General features: G+C 39.6%; 2 protein-coding genes across 2 annotated transcripts; one reads left to right on the plus strand and one right to left on the minus strand.

Annotated features, from left to right (window-relative positions):
- Positions 1-890: 890 nt before the first annotated feature.
- Positions 891-13,498, minus strand: LOC144646090 (glutathione hydrolase 1 proenzyme-like). Its single transcript, XM_078505612.1, has 8 exons — positions 13,458-13,498; positions 11,299-11,684; positions 6,214-6,409; positions 4,995-5,299; positions 4,340-4,479; positions 3,502-3,689; positions 2,400-2,640; positions 891-1,193 (listed from the first exon to the last, which is right to left on the minus strand). Exons 1-8 carry the CDS (start codon positions 13,481-13,483, stop codon positions 918-920), a joined length of 1,758 nt encoding a protein of 585 aa, XP_078361738.1. The 5' UTR covers positions 13,484-13,498; the 3' UTR covers positions 891-917.
- Positions 13,499-14,040: 542 nt separating this feature from the next.
- On the plus strand, positions 14,041-16,909 carry LOC144646069 (E3 ubiquitin-protein ligase TRIM71-like). The gene has a single exon (XM_078505595.1). The coding sequence runs from the start codon at positions 14,178-14,180 to the stop codon at positions 16,434-16,436; it is 2,259 nt and encodes a 752-aa protein (XP_078361721.1). The 5' UTR covers positions 14,041-14,177; the 3' UTR covers positions 16,437-16,909.
- Positions 16,910-18,816: the final 1,907 nt, after the last annotated feature.

The following is an 18,816-nucleotide window of genomic DNA, read 5'->3' on the forward strand; positions in this document are numbered from 1 at the left end:
ATAGATCATTTAAATTGTGAATTTGATGTAAATAAGCAGTTTTCAGTGTATATTGCGTGACATTAAATATTTGTGACATTTTTTTGAGAAAAGCTGACACACGCTTGAAAGGTTAACAAGGTAGAAATAAACTGTACAAAAACTGTAGAACGTTTTTCTCTAACTTTTTGTAATATTTAATCTTGGTCATAAGGGGAGGAGTTTAAATGATAACTGGGCCATTCTAAAATAACATTTGATTCGATAGAATTAATAACCTATTGGGGTCCTGAGAGGAGCGGGGAGGGGGGGGGGGAGTTATAAATCCAATTACCCAGCCCAAATTTTACTCAAATCCTATTTCCCAACCTATTGGTTTTGTTAATTTTCCCAAATCCTAGTCCCAGTTCCATTGTTTCTTGTTTGCGATTCTCAAATCCTCGCAGGCTACCCAAATCCCAGGTCCCGTTTTACATCTTCAGGCCCCTCTCTATTGATGATCGCCATCGTTAGATTTCACGGTTTTCCCGTGAAATGTAGCCTAAAATCTCTTGCAGGGAAGAAATATTCCTTCCGAAATTTCACCATGGGACAAATAAGACTGACAAATGTTCTACGCCAGTTTTTTTTAAATTGAGATCAGATAGGATCTCCGATATTGTTATTTAGAATCCGTATTTCCTCGGGTCACTTTTCCCATAGATCGCCTCATCCTGATCTCTTACTATCGCCTGTACAGCGGCAAAGTCAGATTCTTCAGTGATGTTATGCTTGCGGGCTCTCAAACTGTCTTAAATCTGATCCTCTGGGGGAGGGTATAAGGAGGCTTTTCGATGATGACCGTATTAGAAAAGAAAAACTCCAACCTTATCTTGATTTTACCATGTCGTGGTACTTATAATACCAATCATCTTTCGCATGTTTTCGGGACAAAAGTTCTATTGTCCCGCGGGTGCTCCATGTTTCCTCGGGTCTGACTTGGCGTATATTCCCTTCCCGGGATCTCGATATACTGCCTGCACCACGGCAAAAAATTTACTGCCGGTCACGACGTGGCCCAGTTTTTCCAAACCTTCAACTATTTTGTCTGAAATGCGATATTTCTTCTGCGTTTCATAGGTTACATCCTGATCGGGCACCAGTTGGGTATGCAGACGAGGCTCGTTTACTGCGTCAGACAAGGACTGACCAAACCACAGCTTGTTCATTAACACCTGCGCATGTAAACAAAACTGTTATCCGCTGAATTTGATTTCGTACTCAGTGTCTTTGGTCCCCTTGAGCAGCGGACGAAAAAAGAATTTAGGTACACTTAATGACGCCATACAAAGCGTATCTTCACGTGGTGCTGACTAAGAAGATGCTCACCCGCCGCTGAAATATTTTAAGCTCAATTTTTGGTATTCTTTTGAAGTCTTTTATCTCTTGTCTGTTTTCGCATTGGCTTAGAGCCTACAGCTAATTCTGGGAATCAGCGCAACTTACAGATTACTCACTTATCTGCTGGCAGATTAGTGAATAATCTGTAGGCTGGGCGCGCAATGCATGATTTTCAGAGCAATTTTAAGTTTACGTGCGGTGAGTGCACACAGCGAAGTAAAAAACATGGCTTGTCGATTCGCTTCTTCAACAAAAAGATCGTCAAAAGTTGCGAACGAATTGTTCCACGAACACTGAGCGGAAAAAACATTCAGGAGAGGGACGGCAAAAAGGATTAGCACAAGTGTTAAATAATTTGTCGTTAATTTCTTTAAATCAATAAATAATACAACAATTATTAGACTCGGTTTTTGTGATATCCGGAATAATCAAGGTCTCGGTAAATGTCTTGTCAATTTTTAAACTTGTAGAGGCACTAAAAACGCCATTTTTAAATTCAAAAATTTATAGAAAATTCATAAAGCAAGAAAAGAAATGCCCCCTTTGTAATATAAGCACTCCCTTTTCCTCGTCCAGGCTGAAAAACCTTAGGACCATAATTAAACCCAGGGCTCATTACCTAGTAGCCTGCGAATACAGCCGCCTCTCTTCGCTCCCGGCCGGTTGGGCTAATAACCTAGGCAAAATAATCATATTTGTGCCAAAAGGAATTTGCATCAGAGCCATTCCATTTTATATCCACCTCCCCCCCCCCCCCAACCAGTTTTTCTGAATGGGTTTTGAAAATCATTTCTGAGGGGGTAGCTCCATCAGCATTCTTTGATCTTTCAAATATTCAGGGGATAGGGAAAAAGTTGGCTTTTTATGATGGGGTTAAGAAAAATCTGTTTTTTCTGAGTGGGGCATCATGTCAGCACTTTGGTCTTTTTTCGTTGTTGGTAAATTTTGACTATACTCGTCAAGAGAAAGGAGAGGGGATGTGGATTTAAAGTGGAATAACCCTCAGTCATAGGCTCTACATTTAATGCCATTGTACATACCAGTGACACAGCCGTGGTTATCCTTTTCCCGCCAGAGGCGCCAATAACAAGCTGCACTTTGCCGTCATCGTTGATCAAAATGGCGGGAGAAATGGACGAGAAAGGTCGCTTTCCTGACTCGGGAAAATTAAAAGGAGATGGAGAAATCCCATCCACAATATTGTGCTCAGGAATGTCAAAATCTGCCATCTCATCGTTGTAGATGATTCCTGTTACAGTAGATCGATATTTGGCTCCAAATCTGCCAAGACACAGTGGTAAGAATGAAAAACAATGCTAATTATTTTTTAATTCAAATGTCAGTTAAATTTGCCGTGTTCCAAACCTATTTCATTTTGTGCAGAATCGTCAACAAAAATTTATGGAGTCTGCTATTTTTCGCCAGAGAAGTTGCTTAGCAACACGACGTACATGATGACGTCATACTGACGTTATAACCTTGTCTTATTTCAGCAATGCTGAGCTTGCTGCAACCTTGTACCCAGAGTCTTCGCTCCCCTTGACCAGAGGTCGAAAGTTCTGATTGGAAGTCCGAGAATTAATATCGGACTTGCGGTTGAATTGCGCATGTCTAGCTTGCAAAAACATAACTTAACGAACTTCTTGATGTTTTACTTTCGGCCATTTTTATTATTTTTAAAACCAATCAAAATCGATCTTGCAACGGAATTTTGAGAGTCGCTAGATTCGTCTGGCAGAAAAAAAAATTAAGGTGCCCTCCTACAAAGACTTGCCCAAAATATCACTAGTTCCCTAGCTAAAATAACAAAGTTCCATTAACTGAGGGCCAAGCAGAATGTTACGGAACATTTTTCGTTAAAAAGGTAGATTTTGAAACAAAAAAAAAAAAAAACGTTATCGTTAAGTTAGTTATGAAGGTGTTTTGCGCATGCTCTTAGACACAAAGCCTTCGAATAAGAAACAAAATCCAGGTTTTATGGCGTGAAAAGAAATAGTTTAGAGTTTTTTTTTGCTAAGCTTACGTAAGTAAAACTGAGAAAAAAAATTGGCAGAATGTCTCGACAGCTATCAAAAGGTCAAATATTTTATCCGTCAAACGACAATAAAGGGAATTTTACCAACAAGGAAGGCTTAAACCAACCTCATATTAATTGTGGTTGTCACGGAAACTGCGTCACCGTTTGGCGCCAAAACAGCCACGTGTGTAGTGCCGAAATCAGCGTCCGAGAATGTATCTGCGTAATGCGACACGTTACTGAAGGTGATGTTATCCAGTATTTTGTGACGTAACCAGTCACCTGTTTTTTGGTCTAACATCTTCATAGCAACCTAGGATGAAAAATCAGTGTGTTTATTTAAAAATATCCTTATTACAAATGCGTTCTCTGATTGGCTGAAAGACGGGTTCCTATTACTTTTCCACAGTGGCTGACTATTGGCAAAGTCGCCATCTGATTGGCTATATGGAAACCTACTATTGATCGACAGAAGGCCCCTGAAACGAGGGTGTGGTTTTTGCTTACGATCGGAAAATATTGAACAAACCATCAATATGGAGTCATTTTTTTAGTTGCTTCCGTGTTTAAAAAATCAGCCACTAATTTATCCTGAAACAATTAAACTGCTCGCTCTCGGTTTTTAACGATGTGACTCGGAATTTTTTCCCTCGTCAATGTATACCGATAAAACCTCAAGCTCGCAATCAAATAGTCAGGGTCGGCCAGGGTTCTCAGTTAGGTTTACGGTATACAGAAGTTTTACCCGAATATTGGGCCCTTTACTGGTATAAAGTATACTTTGTTTTTCCAAATGTTGCTATTTTTGCATGATTTTGAGGGGAAATCTTTGGTATACTGGTACATATATTTCAGGTTTCTGGCCAACTCTGAATAGTTAAGTAGGAACAAATCATATTGATATGTCAACCAAAAGGGAAAGCATTTAGGACAACAACCGTCACCCGTGTTTCTTTCACTAACCTTGTCTATAGTTGAATTAAATGCTGGATCTCCAAGTCGACTGCGCCATGCATAACTGTGTTTGAAAGATTCAATGATACGGTGATACGTCAGCACTGAGGAATCCACGTCATCACGGTCAGATGACGTCATATTGTATCCTGAAAAATGAAATACTCGACATAAATAAACTTGAATATTTTGGAAAAAATCTAAGGCTAGGGAAATTTCTGGCAGGCGAACCACGGAATTTGTTTCTGGTTCTAAACTTCTTCGTTCCAAAACAAAAAAAAAACACTTGGATATTATTGTTCTGGCTGCAATGAGTCAAACGGGATCTAGGTATTTTAGAGATAACAGCAACGTCCTGGCCAAACGGAGAGGCAAGTAGACGACCATGCACTTGCGTTGACTTGCGTTCACTTTGGTAGAGATCAAATTTGCACTCAAGCTGACACACGTTTTTCACCGTTTGGCAAACCAACGCAAATCTGTACGCAAGTTCACGACTACTTGCATTGCCGTTTAGCCAGGGTCGCCCACTATCTCTTGGAACGAGTTACCGCATTCGTTCTTAAGACAATAAATAGCAGGTCATAATGACACCGTTAGCCCTTGCAAAAAAAATAGAGGGCGAATAAAACTACAGATTCCAGAGAGGTAGAGTATTTCTTACCTTTAAGGATGTTCAAGATGAGGGCCAATACAGTGCCGCTTGTCGGGGGTGGGGTGAGGTACATCTTCATACCCGACAGTTCACCCTCATATGGCTCTCTGCTGATCGACTTGTAATTTCTCAGATCATCCAAAGTCACGATCCCATTGGCTTTCCTTATGTCGTCCGCGATAGCACTGGCCAGCTTTCCACTGTAAAACGATTCAGGATCTTTTTGCACTCGTTCCAGGGTCTGTGCATACTTTTCGTTCTTAATTTTGTCGCCCTTTTGACGAAGCTTGCCATTCTTATCAAGTAGCAGTTCGCTGAAATAATGAAAATAAAAAGCCGAAACAACTTATTTTTGACGAACAAATTAAGCTTTCTTGTACCTTACCTAAAGAGAGTGAGGTACGAGAAAGACCCTTAATTACTTAAGGTACTCCCCCGTGAAATTTTCTTTGAAGGTTACATGTAGACTTTGGCGTCATGGTGCTGTTCATAGCAGCCACTGAAAAGGCATTTAAATGTGGTTTTATTTTTGTGGTTTTATTGTTGCTGTGAAGCACTTTGGCTTTCAATTTGGCTTTCAAATCAGTCTCAAATTTGAGACTGATGAAGGGGTTTTCCCGAAACGTCTCTCTGTTTCTCAAAAACTATTTGCCACTATTAAGCACTTTTTGAACACTAAAAAGCATTCCGGCTTGTTTCATTTGAAACTAAGTTTCCATCAGAAAATATTAAATTCGCGTCAGATGCCTTACATGCAGCGAAAAATTAAAATAAAGCATCAACAACCTTACATTTATGGTCAAGGAGTAAAATTTAGATTGGAAACAATCATTTTTTTTCTGCGGCATGTTTGCTGAGTCATCGTAGCACTAAATCTATAAAGCGCCTCTCGAATCTCGTGAATATCGCGTTTCAATCCGAGCCTGTTCGTTGTTGCTTTCGTACGGCTTGCTTGTATCTCGTTTGTATTAACTTCAACAGTTTGTTGTCAGATTTAAAGGGCTACGTCAAAAAACTTAGCAATTTTTTTCAAGACTGTCATTCGTAATCAGTCTTAATCTTCGTCAGTCGAAACGATCCTTGTTTATTTTCGCGTTTTTTACTCCTTTGTTGCTTTTTTATGTTAGAAAACTATTATTTTGAGGTTTCCATCAAATTGAAAGTAATCAAATGACTTAAAATATCATGACATTGCTCCTTTAAGTTTGTACATACCGTAAAAACTAACCTCAATCCTGGATCGTTTCTGATGTACTTCTCCATTTCTTTCGTCAGGACGTCAGCCACAGCCTGAGTTATTTCAAATCCGTTTCTGGCCAAATCGATGGCAGGTTGAACAAGCCGTTTCCATGGCAACCAACCGTGTCGTTTCCAGGCTTCGTACTGACCGCGCACCTCACCGGGGACCGCAATGGACAGACCACCTTTGAATATAGGAACATCATGTTGTTATTTGCTGTAATCAGCTGGGGTGTTAAGTAATTTAAAGAATCATACATTTAATGTTTGGACATGGTAATGTATGAAAATGCATGCGTTTAGTCCAACAACTAAATTGACATATGATACTTTTAAACGTGTCCAAAGCAGTGTTATTCGGTCTTGTCGCGTGCCTTTTTGTGCCTTTTTCCGACAACCTTTCTCGAATAAGCTGTATATGCTGAGAAGCTGGTCGGGTGTGTTAGCTTTTGTGACAAATAGAAGTTATCACACACAAAAAGAACTGCTCCTGTAGACAAGTCATCACATAAGGGGCGGGGGGGGGGGGAGATGGTCCCCAGTCTCCCACAAGACATTGTGCACGCGTTTAAAATGGCGGCCTACTCCAGTTTGCCAAGAAAATGGAGGATTTATATCCGAGACATTTCAATCTGTCAAGATTAGTGGTCAGACCAGTCGGCCATCCTGCGACCAGAGAAAAGTTAAGAGTGTGCCCGTGAGAGAACAGGGCAGAACCAGCTAACAGGTGATACAGCTCATATCACCGATTTCGCCCAAACTTAGCATAAATGTTGGGTATGGTGAGCTATTTACTGTGACAAAACATCAGCTCAAAATATTTTATTCCCTTCAAGTTATGGCACCTTTTGCAAAAATGGCCATTTTTCACTAATTTATGCATATTTAATTAGCTGACTTTGATTGACCAGTTCCACAAAAAAAAAAGACTTCTGAAAATAAAATTCACTGCATTATATTCTGTGGTTATTAGGCTTTAAGTACAATAATTCACTTCAACCGTCTGATTTGATTTCTTCTCCTCAAACGGTCTTTTGGAAGGTACACATTTCGTACTGTTGGAAATAGCCTTTAACTAGTGCCCAATATCTCCCATGAGCAACAACTTATATACATTATTCTTACATGGGTAATGAAATCCATCTCTAAACTTCACAAAAATGCCACAAAATGTCTGGGGACTTCAATATTTTATTAGTATTGAGGAACTAAACACACGTGACTTAACGATTTCTTGCTATTTCATCAAAATTCACCGAAACACAGAAGCCATTTATTTGCCTCAATTTGGCATAAAATCGATACGAAATAGCTAATCAAGCATAAATCTATAGATAACAATCAAAATATTGGCGAAGAAAAGGCAGTTAGGACATTTTTCGGAGCGTTTTCAGAGCCGATATAATTCAGCAATGTTGTGATAGCAAATGTAAAAATAGCGAAAGATTTTCTTCAAAAGCTCGCTCAATTCAACATTTAGGCACATCAAAGTTAAGAAACAAGTAAGTAATACTACATACATGCCACTTATCGACACACAGATGCTTTCTTTTGAAGAATTTGTTCTTCCTCGCTGCACTTCGATCCTTCGATCGATCTCAATTGACATGTACTGTTGCTTTGAGGCGCGCTGAACTTAGCCAATACATTGTGGTTCATTCTTCGTGAAAGGTGTAAACAGGTTGTCAATAAAGTCATTCAAAGAGCTGTTCAAAGTTCACGGAAGGACACTTTTCTCAGCCAGTTTGCATGAAATAAATTTAACTGGAAAATAAACAGCCGCCATGTTGAATTTCTACCTTTGAGCCTGCGGTTTCAGTCAGCGGTACGGTCGTTCACTGGGCATCACGCGTCCATCACGCGTGACCACACGCGCGATCATTTGCTTTTCCTCTGCGAGTGTTCGTTGGATGCGCTTGTGATGAAAATGAGAATATTTTCAAATTGTTGTAGGGAAAACTATTTCCTCCGCTACAGCTTGACGTGTTTACCGCAATGTGATGCTGAACAAACTCTAGGATGCTTACCATTTGTTGGAGAGAACCGGTTGGAATTGAAAGGCTTCTTTCCAAAATTAGCAAACTAACCGAAATAGATGTCGCTTACCATTTGTAGCTCAGTTTCCTGTTATTTCTTTCCGAAGGATGGGAGACTAGAACTGGGAAACCTTACAAATGGTAAGAAAATTTCTGACGTTCCGTCAATTTCCGAAGAGATTTTCCAGAAAAAATGCTGTTCCATTTGACTTTCACCGAAACAGAGTTCTTGATTTTTATGTTCAACGGTCGGCATGCACGGCAACCAAATCAAAATAATTGTTAATGCTCCAAAATGACGCTAAATGGCGGTATAAAACTGCTCCGACGTCTCGGCAATACTGCCTTTTTTGGGGTGGCACCCTGAAGAAGGCAGTATTGCCGAAACGTCGGAGCAGTTTTCTACCGCCATTTAGCGTCATTTTGGAACATAAACAATTATTTTTAGCATAAAAGACGCTACACAGTTAAACAAATCAAAATGTCAACGTCTCCCAGTTACTTTCCGGACATTTGTATTTTTTATTGCTTGCTCAAATTCCCCTCCCCTGGCGGAAATAGTGATTAATACCGCGCATAACGATTACATTTTTTGACCAAATTCCCATACCCCCGGGGCATAAATGGGAAAAAATGAATAACTCAGCAAAATTGGAGAATAACGTTTACCACGGGATAAATCACTATCCGGTGGATAGCGAGGTAGGTTTTGTAATCGTAGCAGGTGGTCTTTCTTGCGCAAGTGCTTTAGTTGGGGGAGCGTCTGTGCTAAACTGAACAAAGTATTCACGTACGAAATGCCTTTAGCGACGCAGTCTATATGGCGCAGCAAATATATACATATATCTATAAAGGTGTAAATGTAGAGAGAGAAAACAACAAAAAATAAAACGGGTTTCCCTCGCGTTGACCTCGAAGAAGACAGAAGACTACCTGTGCTGGTTGAAACATTAGCTAATAAGTTTTGCCGTCTTGCGTAGTCCTAGTCTTGCAATAAATTTGTTTAGTGTTAATGCGGGGTTTAAGCTCTTTAAAAAAGTCTGCATTCGCGTCTTTGTAACTCACATAGCCACTTTAATTGAGTCGGTGATGAAGAAAATTATCATTTGAAGCCGCAATTCGTCACTTGCAATGTGGGCATTCAGGAGGAAAAATTTGTCCCCATAAAAGCCCTTTTCTAAAACAAAACTGCAGTAATGACGTTTATCGGTAAATGGACAGATGGAGAACTTTGTGGGATCCCGAAAAAGAGAGTGGGTACAAATTCAGTCTCCTAGCTGCCAAAGTGTAATATAATATAGACGATTAGAACAGAAGGAATAGATGTACACAGGCTAGGCTGACAACCTGACCGCCATTTCTTCGAATGTCCATATTCACCCCCTCCCCCACCTCCCAAAAAGACAGAAACAACAAAAAAACAATAAACATACTAGTTTTAACCTGATATAAGATGGAAAAAACTTGCTCTGATTATTTAATGGTTTCCGACATTTCAGAGCTCAATTTCAGAGCATCAAAACTGATTGCATCGCATACATTACACTGCATCCAGTGTATTTCTCATCAACTATTTATCAAAAAAATTCAATGGAGAAGTTGAAAAAAATTCTCACTTTTACAAGAAACGCACACTACTTATAAGGCTAAGATCAAGCCCCGGTTATTCAGAGGGTAGATAACGCCATCCGCTACTTATTCCAACGAAAACATACATTTGCGGAGGAAAAGCAAATGAACACGCGTGTGTATAGCTGTGTATAGCTGTGTTAAGCTATGTATAGGTGTGTATAGCTGTGTAGGGCTAGGCTATATATCCCTATATAGGATTTAGTCAAACAACTATATGATGACTACACTACGTACTTGCTGACTGAAACGGCAGGCTCAAAGGTAGAAATACAACATGGCGGCTGTTTATTTTCCAGTTAAATTGATTTCATTCAAACTGGCTGAGAGAAGTGTCCTTCCGTGAACTTTGAACAGCTCTTTGAATGACTTTATTGACAACCTGTTTACACCTTTCACGAAGAATGAACCACGATGTATTGGCTAAGTTCAGCGCGCCTCAAAGCAACAGTACATGTCAATTGAGATCGATCGAAGGATCGAAGTGCAGCGAGAAAGAACAAATCCTTCAAAAGAAAGCATCTGTGTGTCGATAAGTGGCATGTATGTAGTATTACTTTCTTGTTTCTTAACTTTGATGTGCCTAAATGTTGAATTGAGCGAGCTTTTGAAGAAAATCTTTCGCTGCTATTTTTACATTTGCTATCACAACATTGCCGAATTATATCGGCTCTGAAAACGCTCCGAAAAATGTCCTAACTGCCTTTTCTTCGCCAAAATTTTGATTGTTATCTATAGATTTATGCTTTATTAGCTATTTTGTACCGATTTTATGCCAAATTGAGGCAAATAAATGGCTTCTGTGTTTCGGTGAATTTTGATGAAATAGCAAGAAATCGTTAAGTCACGTGTGTTTAGTTCCTCAATACTAATAAAATATTGAAGTCCCCAGACATTTTGTGGCATTTTTGTGAAGTTTAGAGATGGATTTCATTACCCATGTAAGAATAATGTATATAAGTTGTTGCTCATGGGAGATATTGGGCACTAGTTAAAGGCTATTTCCAACAGTACGAAATGTGTACCTTCCAAAAGACCGTTTGAGGAGAAGAAATCAAATCAGACAGTTGAAGTGAATTATTGTACTTAAAGCCTAATAACCACAGAATATAATGCAGTGAATTTTATTTTCAGAAGTCTTTTTTTCTTGTGGAACTGGTCAATCAAAGTCAGCTAATTAAATATGCATAAATTAGTGAAAAATGGCCATTTTTGCAAAAGGTGCCATAACTTGAAGGGAATAAAATATTTTGAGCTGATGTTTTGTCACAGTAAATAGCTCACCATACCCAGCATTTATGCTAAGTTTGGGCGAAATCGGTGATATGAGCTGTATCACATGTTGCCTGGTCCTCTTATGGACACACTCTTAATTACCCTTATGGTCCTTATGATTTTCAATTCAGTACCTATTTTGGCTTTGCTCTCGTTGCCTTTAAACATATCTCTGTGTGCTTGTGCTGGGGCGGTTTCTCTGAAGTCAATAACACTGGCTTCCTGAAGACTTCGATTGTACACCAGCATAACTCCACCGCCTCCTATCCCAGACGAATGCATACTTATAACACCCAAGCAGAACATGGCGGCGATGGCAGCATCCACGGCCGAGCCGTTGGCGTTAAGGGTGTCCTTGCCAATTTCGGAGCACTGTGGTGTATCCGTGGCAACGGCTTCTCTTTTGAAAGGTCCACCAGATGATTGATCAGAGTCTTTTGTCAGAAAATAATAGAGGAGTCCAGCGGTTACCCCCAAAACCACAAGCACCAGAACTACTACAGCAATAATGATAATCAGTCTGAAAAAGAAACATTAGGCTGATTTTACTATGGAGATTTTAAGCAGTGCTCATCTATTGTACGTCCTCTTCCAGCAATATATTCTTTTCCATCCAGGGAATGCGATCTTAATGAACGGCAGCCAGTTCCAGGCATTAAGTTTGTTGGGGAACAGCGCGATAATCGGCAAGCGAAAAATAAGGGGGGAGGGGTGTGGACATTTGCCATTTTTTTTTACGCTAATCCCGTTTTTTTTGCACTGCTTCCAAACTAACCAAACACCTGTAACAGGCTAAACGAACGGGAAGCGAGCGAGATGCCACACCCAAAATTCACTGATGCCCATTTTCGATCGATTTTTTAAAAATTAAAGTTGACTAGGAAAGAAAAATAACAGAGGTAGTAAGTGGACGGAGAAAAGGTTAAATCTGGTGGGAATACTCTCTGGAATAACGTTTAAACCATAATATTGGTGATAAAACTACATTTACATTCAGGAGAAAAGGCCATCGCTGGGTTGAAGCTTGACGTCACGGCGGCCATGCTGGTGGACAAGAACAAAGCGTTTCCCTTTGTTGGGAACCGAACTCTTTTATCGTGCAAATTCCGCAAAAACAATTTTTTATTAAATAATAAAACTTAAAAGTAAAAGCTGTTAAAATTGATGCTAAACGTTTTCGATCTGTTCGATCACAATCACTGATGATGGTCGCAAGCCAAGAATAATAACCATCTAAAATTGTCAAAAATTTAAGGTTGCTCTGAACCCCTTTTTGCTTTTTAACTTTGCAAAATGTTGGACCTTTAGAATATGTTGACAACAACTTGATTATAATAAGAAGTGAGGTCGGCAAGTAAAAAGCTAAAATTAAAGGTGTTAAAACAAGTTATATTGTTGCTATGGTAACTTATTATGTCATGAAGATGACCATAAAATTTTCACTAAGGATGAGGCATTCGTTTGATCTCGTTGTTATATCATCAACTGATAAAGGAAGGTAGCTCTATGCTGAAATGTGAAGTGGAGTGTTACCTCGGGTCAATAAAATTATTGTTGAAATGGACCGTGACCTACAGTAATATCAATATGCAAAACATGATTGATAGAGTTCATCGCGAAGCCACGACAAAATTTTTAACAAAGTCTGCAGAGTATATTAAAGTAAAGCTCTTTTTAAGAAAGAAATACTTGCAGCTATGTGGATTACATGCAATATTAACTCAATTTTAAAATAAAATGTCATCAGGTAAACGCCTTAACGGGCGCTTATTTTAATAAACTTGTGCATCGGACTGAAGATAGCAAAACACCGTGTAACCTCATTAAAACTGACTGCAGATTAAACAGGGACACAGAACGAAAATTGAAATTACCTTAAACTAACTCCAAATATACTGAGAATTATAGGGTCTTGTCGCTTTTAAACACGGTACGTTTCTTAGAATTCAACAGAGTCCGTTTGTCTCTTCTACTGTAAACATAAGACTCGAACTAAACAAGTCGAACCAAACCATTCTACCGTAAAATGCTAATGGCCACCAGCGGATCCGAACATTTTGCAGCATAATTTTCGATTTGAATATTGTTATGTTCTTCCATCAGTCTAAGATCAACCCTGAATCTTAGCAAGCTTTGCATTTGATCACAAGAATCATGGTCTATAGCGTGAGATCTAATCATGTGTAACGCACTACTATAAACGATGACAATCTTTGATCGGTTTATAATTCCTGATTATCAGCTCCATATTTAAATGAGTGAGAGACCAGGGAGAGAACAATATAGCACTTACCGTTTTTTGCTTGTGACGGCTGCCATCTTCCTGCACCAGTTGATACTGTTAAGAAATTGAGCTCGACTTTGAGCGACGCTAAGCTTAGCCCGTTTCCCGGAAACTTGGTTAAAATAGAGACCCGAGCCCCCTCCCCTAGGGTTATTTGCTATGTCGGTTGCTCTTGCTTTTGGTTCTCTTCAGTTAAACCGGTCAATCTGGGATGTACAAGCTATAAGTGATTGTTATGGCGATCGCCATGTTCTTGGCCTGTTTACCGGTGAAATTATCTAGAGAAATTTGTTACTCTTTGAATTTAAATTCCTGATTTAAAACACTCCTTGCTGGTCTACACATGTTTTGCTACATGTTTCCATGTTTGATCTCTCTTTGGTTTGTGATATGTACTGAAGAGCAAGGATCTGCAATCGAAAGAAGTGGTTGACCTCTGCACTACGAAGAGAGAAAGAGATAAGAAAAGACGCAGACAGATACAAAGAGGCTATTGAATGACTTTGAGTTTCGCAATATTTGTAGCTATATAGGTCACGCTATTATGATCACGATTCTCAGAAATCTTGGCGGTCAATCTGTAAACAATTCTTAGAAGTGAAACAATAGATCACACCTATCGTGATTGGTTAATGCAATCAGTCTTATAAATAAAATAACTGATCACAAGACTCCATTGTCGAAGTCGTTTTCAAATCCACTGAAACCCTCTGTTTTTCGCTTTTAATCATGGATATCAAAACCTTGCTAAACAATCTTCACGAAGAAGTTTCCTGTTCTGTGTGCATGACCACGTTAACGGAACCGAAACAACTGCCATGTTTGCACAGCTTTTGCCTTCACTGCTTGGAAGGTATTCTACGAACAAGTGGCCGCCGTGATGTCATCAATTGCCCAGAATGCAGAAGAGAAAGTAGAGTCCCTGCAAGTGGAAACCTGAACGACTTGCCGACCAACTTTCGAATTAACAGTCTGCTGGATGTGTTGGCCATCAAAGAGTGCAGTACAACTGGTGTGAAATGTGGAAATTGCGACAAGAAAAGCGCACAGAGTTTGTATTGCTTCCAGTGTTCTTCTTTCTGGTGTGATTTTTGCATTACTGGGCACAACATAATCCGCTCAAACAGTGAGCATAGGGTGTTGGCGCTAAAAGACTTTGAAGATGAAGACATCGAGAACGTTTTAATGCGACCAGCATTTTGCCCAGCCCCAGGCCACGAAAAGAAAGAGCTTGAATTCTTCTGTAAGATCTGTGAAGATGCCATTTGCAACGCTTGTGCCTTGACAGATCACGAAGGTCACGCTAAGATGCTTCTGGAAAAAGCTGCAAACGAACGAAAGTTACAAATAAATTCTACGATTGAATTACAAAAGGAAAAAGTTCAACAGAAGAGAAACAAAATCACTGAACTTGGCGAAAACTGCGCTCACATTGAAGCTCAAGCCGCTGCCGTGAAACGAAACGTACACAGGGTTGCTGAAAGTTTGACCGCAGCTATCGAAGCGAAGAAGAAGGAAATATTGAACGAAGTTGACAACCAAGTAAAAGAATCTGTCGAGCGTGTGCGAACTCAACAGTGCGAGGTGGACAACCAAGTCAAACTGATCGAGACAGGGATTGAAAAAACTGAATCAATTCTCAAACGCAGCACAAGCGCTGAGATTGTACGCTTGGATAGCAAGTCGTCATTAAACGCAATCTTTCAAGAAGAGGTCAGCGATGAAGAAAAACATGTCGACCGTGACTTTGAAGGCCTTCGTCAATTCATCTTTGTAGAAAATGAAACATTATTGGACAAAATAAACGCTGAAGGAATCGGCTCATTCAAAACCTTTGTCAGCAAGACTTGTGCGCATCAATCAAGTGCTGAAGGAAAAGGAATCAGTGAGGCGACTGTTGGACTCGAAGCTAATTTTGTTTTGACAACAAGAAATGCTGAAGGAGAACAATGTTATAAAGAGCTTGACTCGGTAACAGTGCAAATCCGAAATCAACAAGGCCATGACTGTGCGACGAAAGCGCGAGTCCAAGATAACAGGAATGGCACCTACAGGATCAGCTATTTTGCCAAAGAAACCGGAAAATGCGACGTATCAGCAAAGGTAAATAGTGAACATGTATGTGGTAGCCCTTTCGCCGTTCAGGTGAAACCCAGACAGTTCAGACCTGTGCTTTCTTTTGGACAACAAGGCTCGGCTCTTGGAAGGCTGTACGGGCCTTGGGGAGTGGCAGTGAATGAACGTAATGACATTGCTGTGACCGAGACTGGTAACCACAGGGTTTCAGTATTCAGTAGTGATGGGACCCACCTAAGATCGTTCGGTAAAAAGGGAAATAAGCAGGGAGAGTTTGACTATCCTGCTGGGATAGCTTTTGATAACAATGGAAATATTATAGTGGTAGACGGTAATAACCACCGAGTCCAAGTTTTTGGTGAGCAGGGTGAGTACCTGAACCAGTTTGGTGAACAAGGAAGTCTTGATCACCAGTTTAAGGATCCTTTTGGTGTATCTGTAGGTAGTGATGGGAATATTATTGTTGCTGATTCAAATAACAAACTAATCAAGATCTTTTCTCCTAGAGGCCAGGTTTTACGTAAAATTGGCGGAAAGGGTTCTTTTACCCATCCCATTCACTGTGTTGAATATGAAAAATATCTTATAGTGTCAGACAGTGATGAACATTCTATCAAGGTGTTTGATACAAATGGACAGTTTCTGTACAAATTTGGGAAAGAAGGGGAGGGGGATGGGGAGTTTAATCAACCTTTTTGCTTGTCAGTTAACAAGGCAGGACACCTGATGGTCTGTGATCAATTGAATCACAGGGTTCAGGTGTTCGAACTGAGTGGAAAGTTTATAACAAAGTTTGGAACAAAGGGGAGCGGGATAGGAAAGTTTAATTACCCACGCTCTTCAGCAGTTCTTAGTGATGGTAGGATAGTTGTGACTGACTGGTTAAACAATCGAATTCAGATTCTGGAGTAGATATGATATCCACTGATCTGTGAAGTGATATGAATAAATTCCCTGATTTATTAGCATTTACCATCAGTTAATTTTAGAACATTACCTTGAATTACTTTTCAACTTGTAACCCATTACTTCGCGGCCACTTAATCTATAGTGAGTTACAAATGAAAAACCTCACAGCAATAAAAATAGCTAGCAAATAAAACGCGTATGTATTCCTTTAATCATTTGTTTTCGCATGTGGCACATATTTTGTAAGTGCCATGGGGTTAAAGACTGAAAACTAAGATTTTTTAAATTTAAACGACAGGGGTTCTAAACCATTTTGTTACCTCGCCAGAAATAGGTCGATTCAGTATTCGTGATTAATATTGAAGTTTAGTTAGCAGGCATAGTATCGTTGAATTTGTTGTAAATAAAGAGTGGGATATGTTTTGTTACACAAGGAAATTGCGTGACAAATAACCATACTATTATTAGACTTACCGGTTATTGCCAACGAGACAGCCGAGCCAAGAGGCGAGGCTGTCGAGGCGGCAGAATCATAGAGCCGTGTGCGTATGAGTGTATAGGCAGAGAAAATCTTAAGTTCTGCGTAAGGGACTTTTTTTTGACCATATTTGGGTGTAAGTAAACCCCATATTTGGTTTGTATTGTTCTTCCCAACTGGTTCCCAGTCTCTCACTCCTTGCTAGAGAGCAAATGTCCAAAATGGCGTCCACGCGGCTCGCTGTTAAAATTTTCAATGTGGTCATTCATCCCTTTACCGATCAATACACCTTTAGGGAATTATAAATCGAAAGAGAATACCCTACAGAATATTCGACCGCCGAAAAAATGAACATCAAGGTCTTCAAAGCGATGAAATAATGTTTCGACTTTGGGAGTCCTTTGATTTACGATCGAAGAGAGACATGAAAATCAAAAGCGGACTGTTGACTTCAAGTAGAGTTTTCTTGACTTATGAGAATGCTGAAGTCGGGTAAATGCTACCTTTAAGTGTTGATTGTGTTTATAGTAATTGTTTGACCGATGATTTATTCCAAATCAAATACCGTTTATATATTATTTGGCACGCATTTTCGCTCCGCGTAGGAATAACATCAATACAAAGCGACGCTCACTAAAGCATAACAGCTCTTATTAAAACGGCATCGACGCAAGCATAAGCACAAGCACAAGCACAAGGATCAAAATTTGTCCTTTTCTTGTGCTTGCGCTTGTGCTTGCGTTCGTGTGAAAACAAACATCGCATAAGCACAAGAAAAGTGTTTTCGTCTAGCTGTGTCTAGCCAATTGAAGTACTCGTTCCAGCATTTGAACAAAGTCGCCGAGGCCGCGGTTGATTTTGATAAACATTTTTCGAGAATGTTCGGAGAAGTGTAGACAAAAAAACAAAAAGGCCCAGGCGCGGACTTGAGTAGCGAAAAAAACGGAGACGAATGCTTTCTTTAAAAATATTTATAATCCCAAATGTTTCGTTTTTCTCCTTTTTTAGTCGCTTTCACTTTCTTCGTCACACGAGTAGAGGAGAGATAGTTCTGCCACAATATTTGCAGGGAGAACGGAGTCGAGAACGAAGCCTTCTAACTTGTAAACATCATATTCTTATGCTAACGTGCTTGTGCTTATGTCGACGTTCGTTTTCACTTGGCACGAACTACTTATGCTGCTTGCGTTTGTGCTTGCGCTTGTGCTTGCGTCGCTAGTGAAAACCAGGCTTAAAATTACTGCATGTCATACGCACAAGAAAGTCAAACGTTTTTTGCTTCTAACAGCAAATGTAATGTTAACTTGAATAAAAGTTTTGTTTCCAAATAATCCTTGACCGTTCAAGTTTTGTTTTCTGTTCAAATTTTTCAAGTTTTGCGTAACTGAACATGACACTTCGAATTCGCATGCGAGACTGAAATCTGACCCGTGCATTACTGTCTCTGATTACTGAAAATTATATTTAAAAAAGCATCTTAGCAGTTTTGATTTTGGGACTTGATTTATAAGAAGTTCTTGAAATGCAACTATCACTTTTGTGAACGGAAACATTTTAACCATCGTTTGTTGTATTTAAAAAACAGTGATTAAACCTCATTTATTGCCTACATTTTGTGACATTTTAACGTTGAAAAGAAAGATTTGTAAAGAGTTATCAATCTGTCAAACCCGTAGCCTGCGTAGCAGACATCTGTGTACGTTTTTTAGTGTGTTTAAAAAAGTGCGCGATCGCGAGAAAACGCGCGCTGGAAACTACGGCGCCTGCTACGCAGGCTATCAAGCCTGTGTCATTTATGAACACCAGAGAAATAGCCTTTTTTTCGCATATTACCTAAAATACAATTTACCATATTTTGGTCAATTCAAATATAGTTCTATCAAAAACCATTCAATATCTGTTCTT

Source organism: Oculina patagonica, chromosome 3, assembly GCF_052425735.1.
Source record: "Oculina patagonica isolate OP01 chromosome 3, crgOcupat, whole genome shotgun sequence".
Taxonomy (NCBI): Eukaryota; Metazoa; Cnidaria; class Anthozoa; order Scleractinia; family Oculinidae; genus Oculina; species Oculina patagonica.

Coding starts and splice junctions, on each gene's coding strand:
- LOC144646090 (XM_078505612.1), bottom strand. CDS start 13,483: ATGGCAGCCGTCACAAGCAAAAAACG. Junction 5,300..6,213: donor AGAAACGATCCAGGATTGAG/GTTAGTTTTTAC, acceptor TCATTATTTCAG/CGAACTGCTACTTGATAAGA. Junction 2,641..3,501: donor ACAACCACAATTAATATGAG/GTTGGTTTAAGC, acceptor GTGTCTTGGCAG/ATTTGGAGCCAAATATCGAT.
- LOC144646069 (XM_078505595.1), top strand. CDS start 14,178: ATGGATATCAAAACCTTGCTAAACAATCTTCACGAAGAAGTTTCCTGT.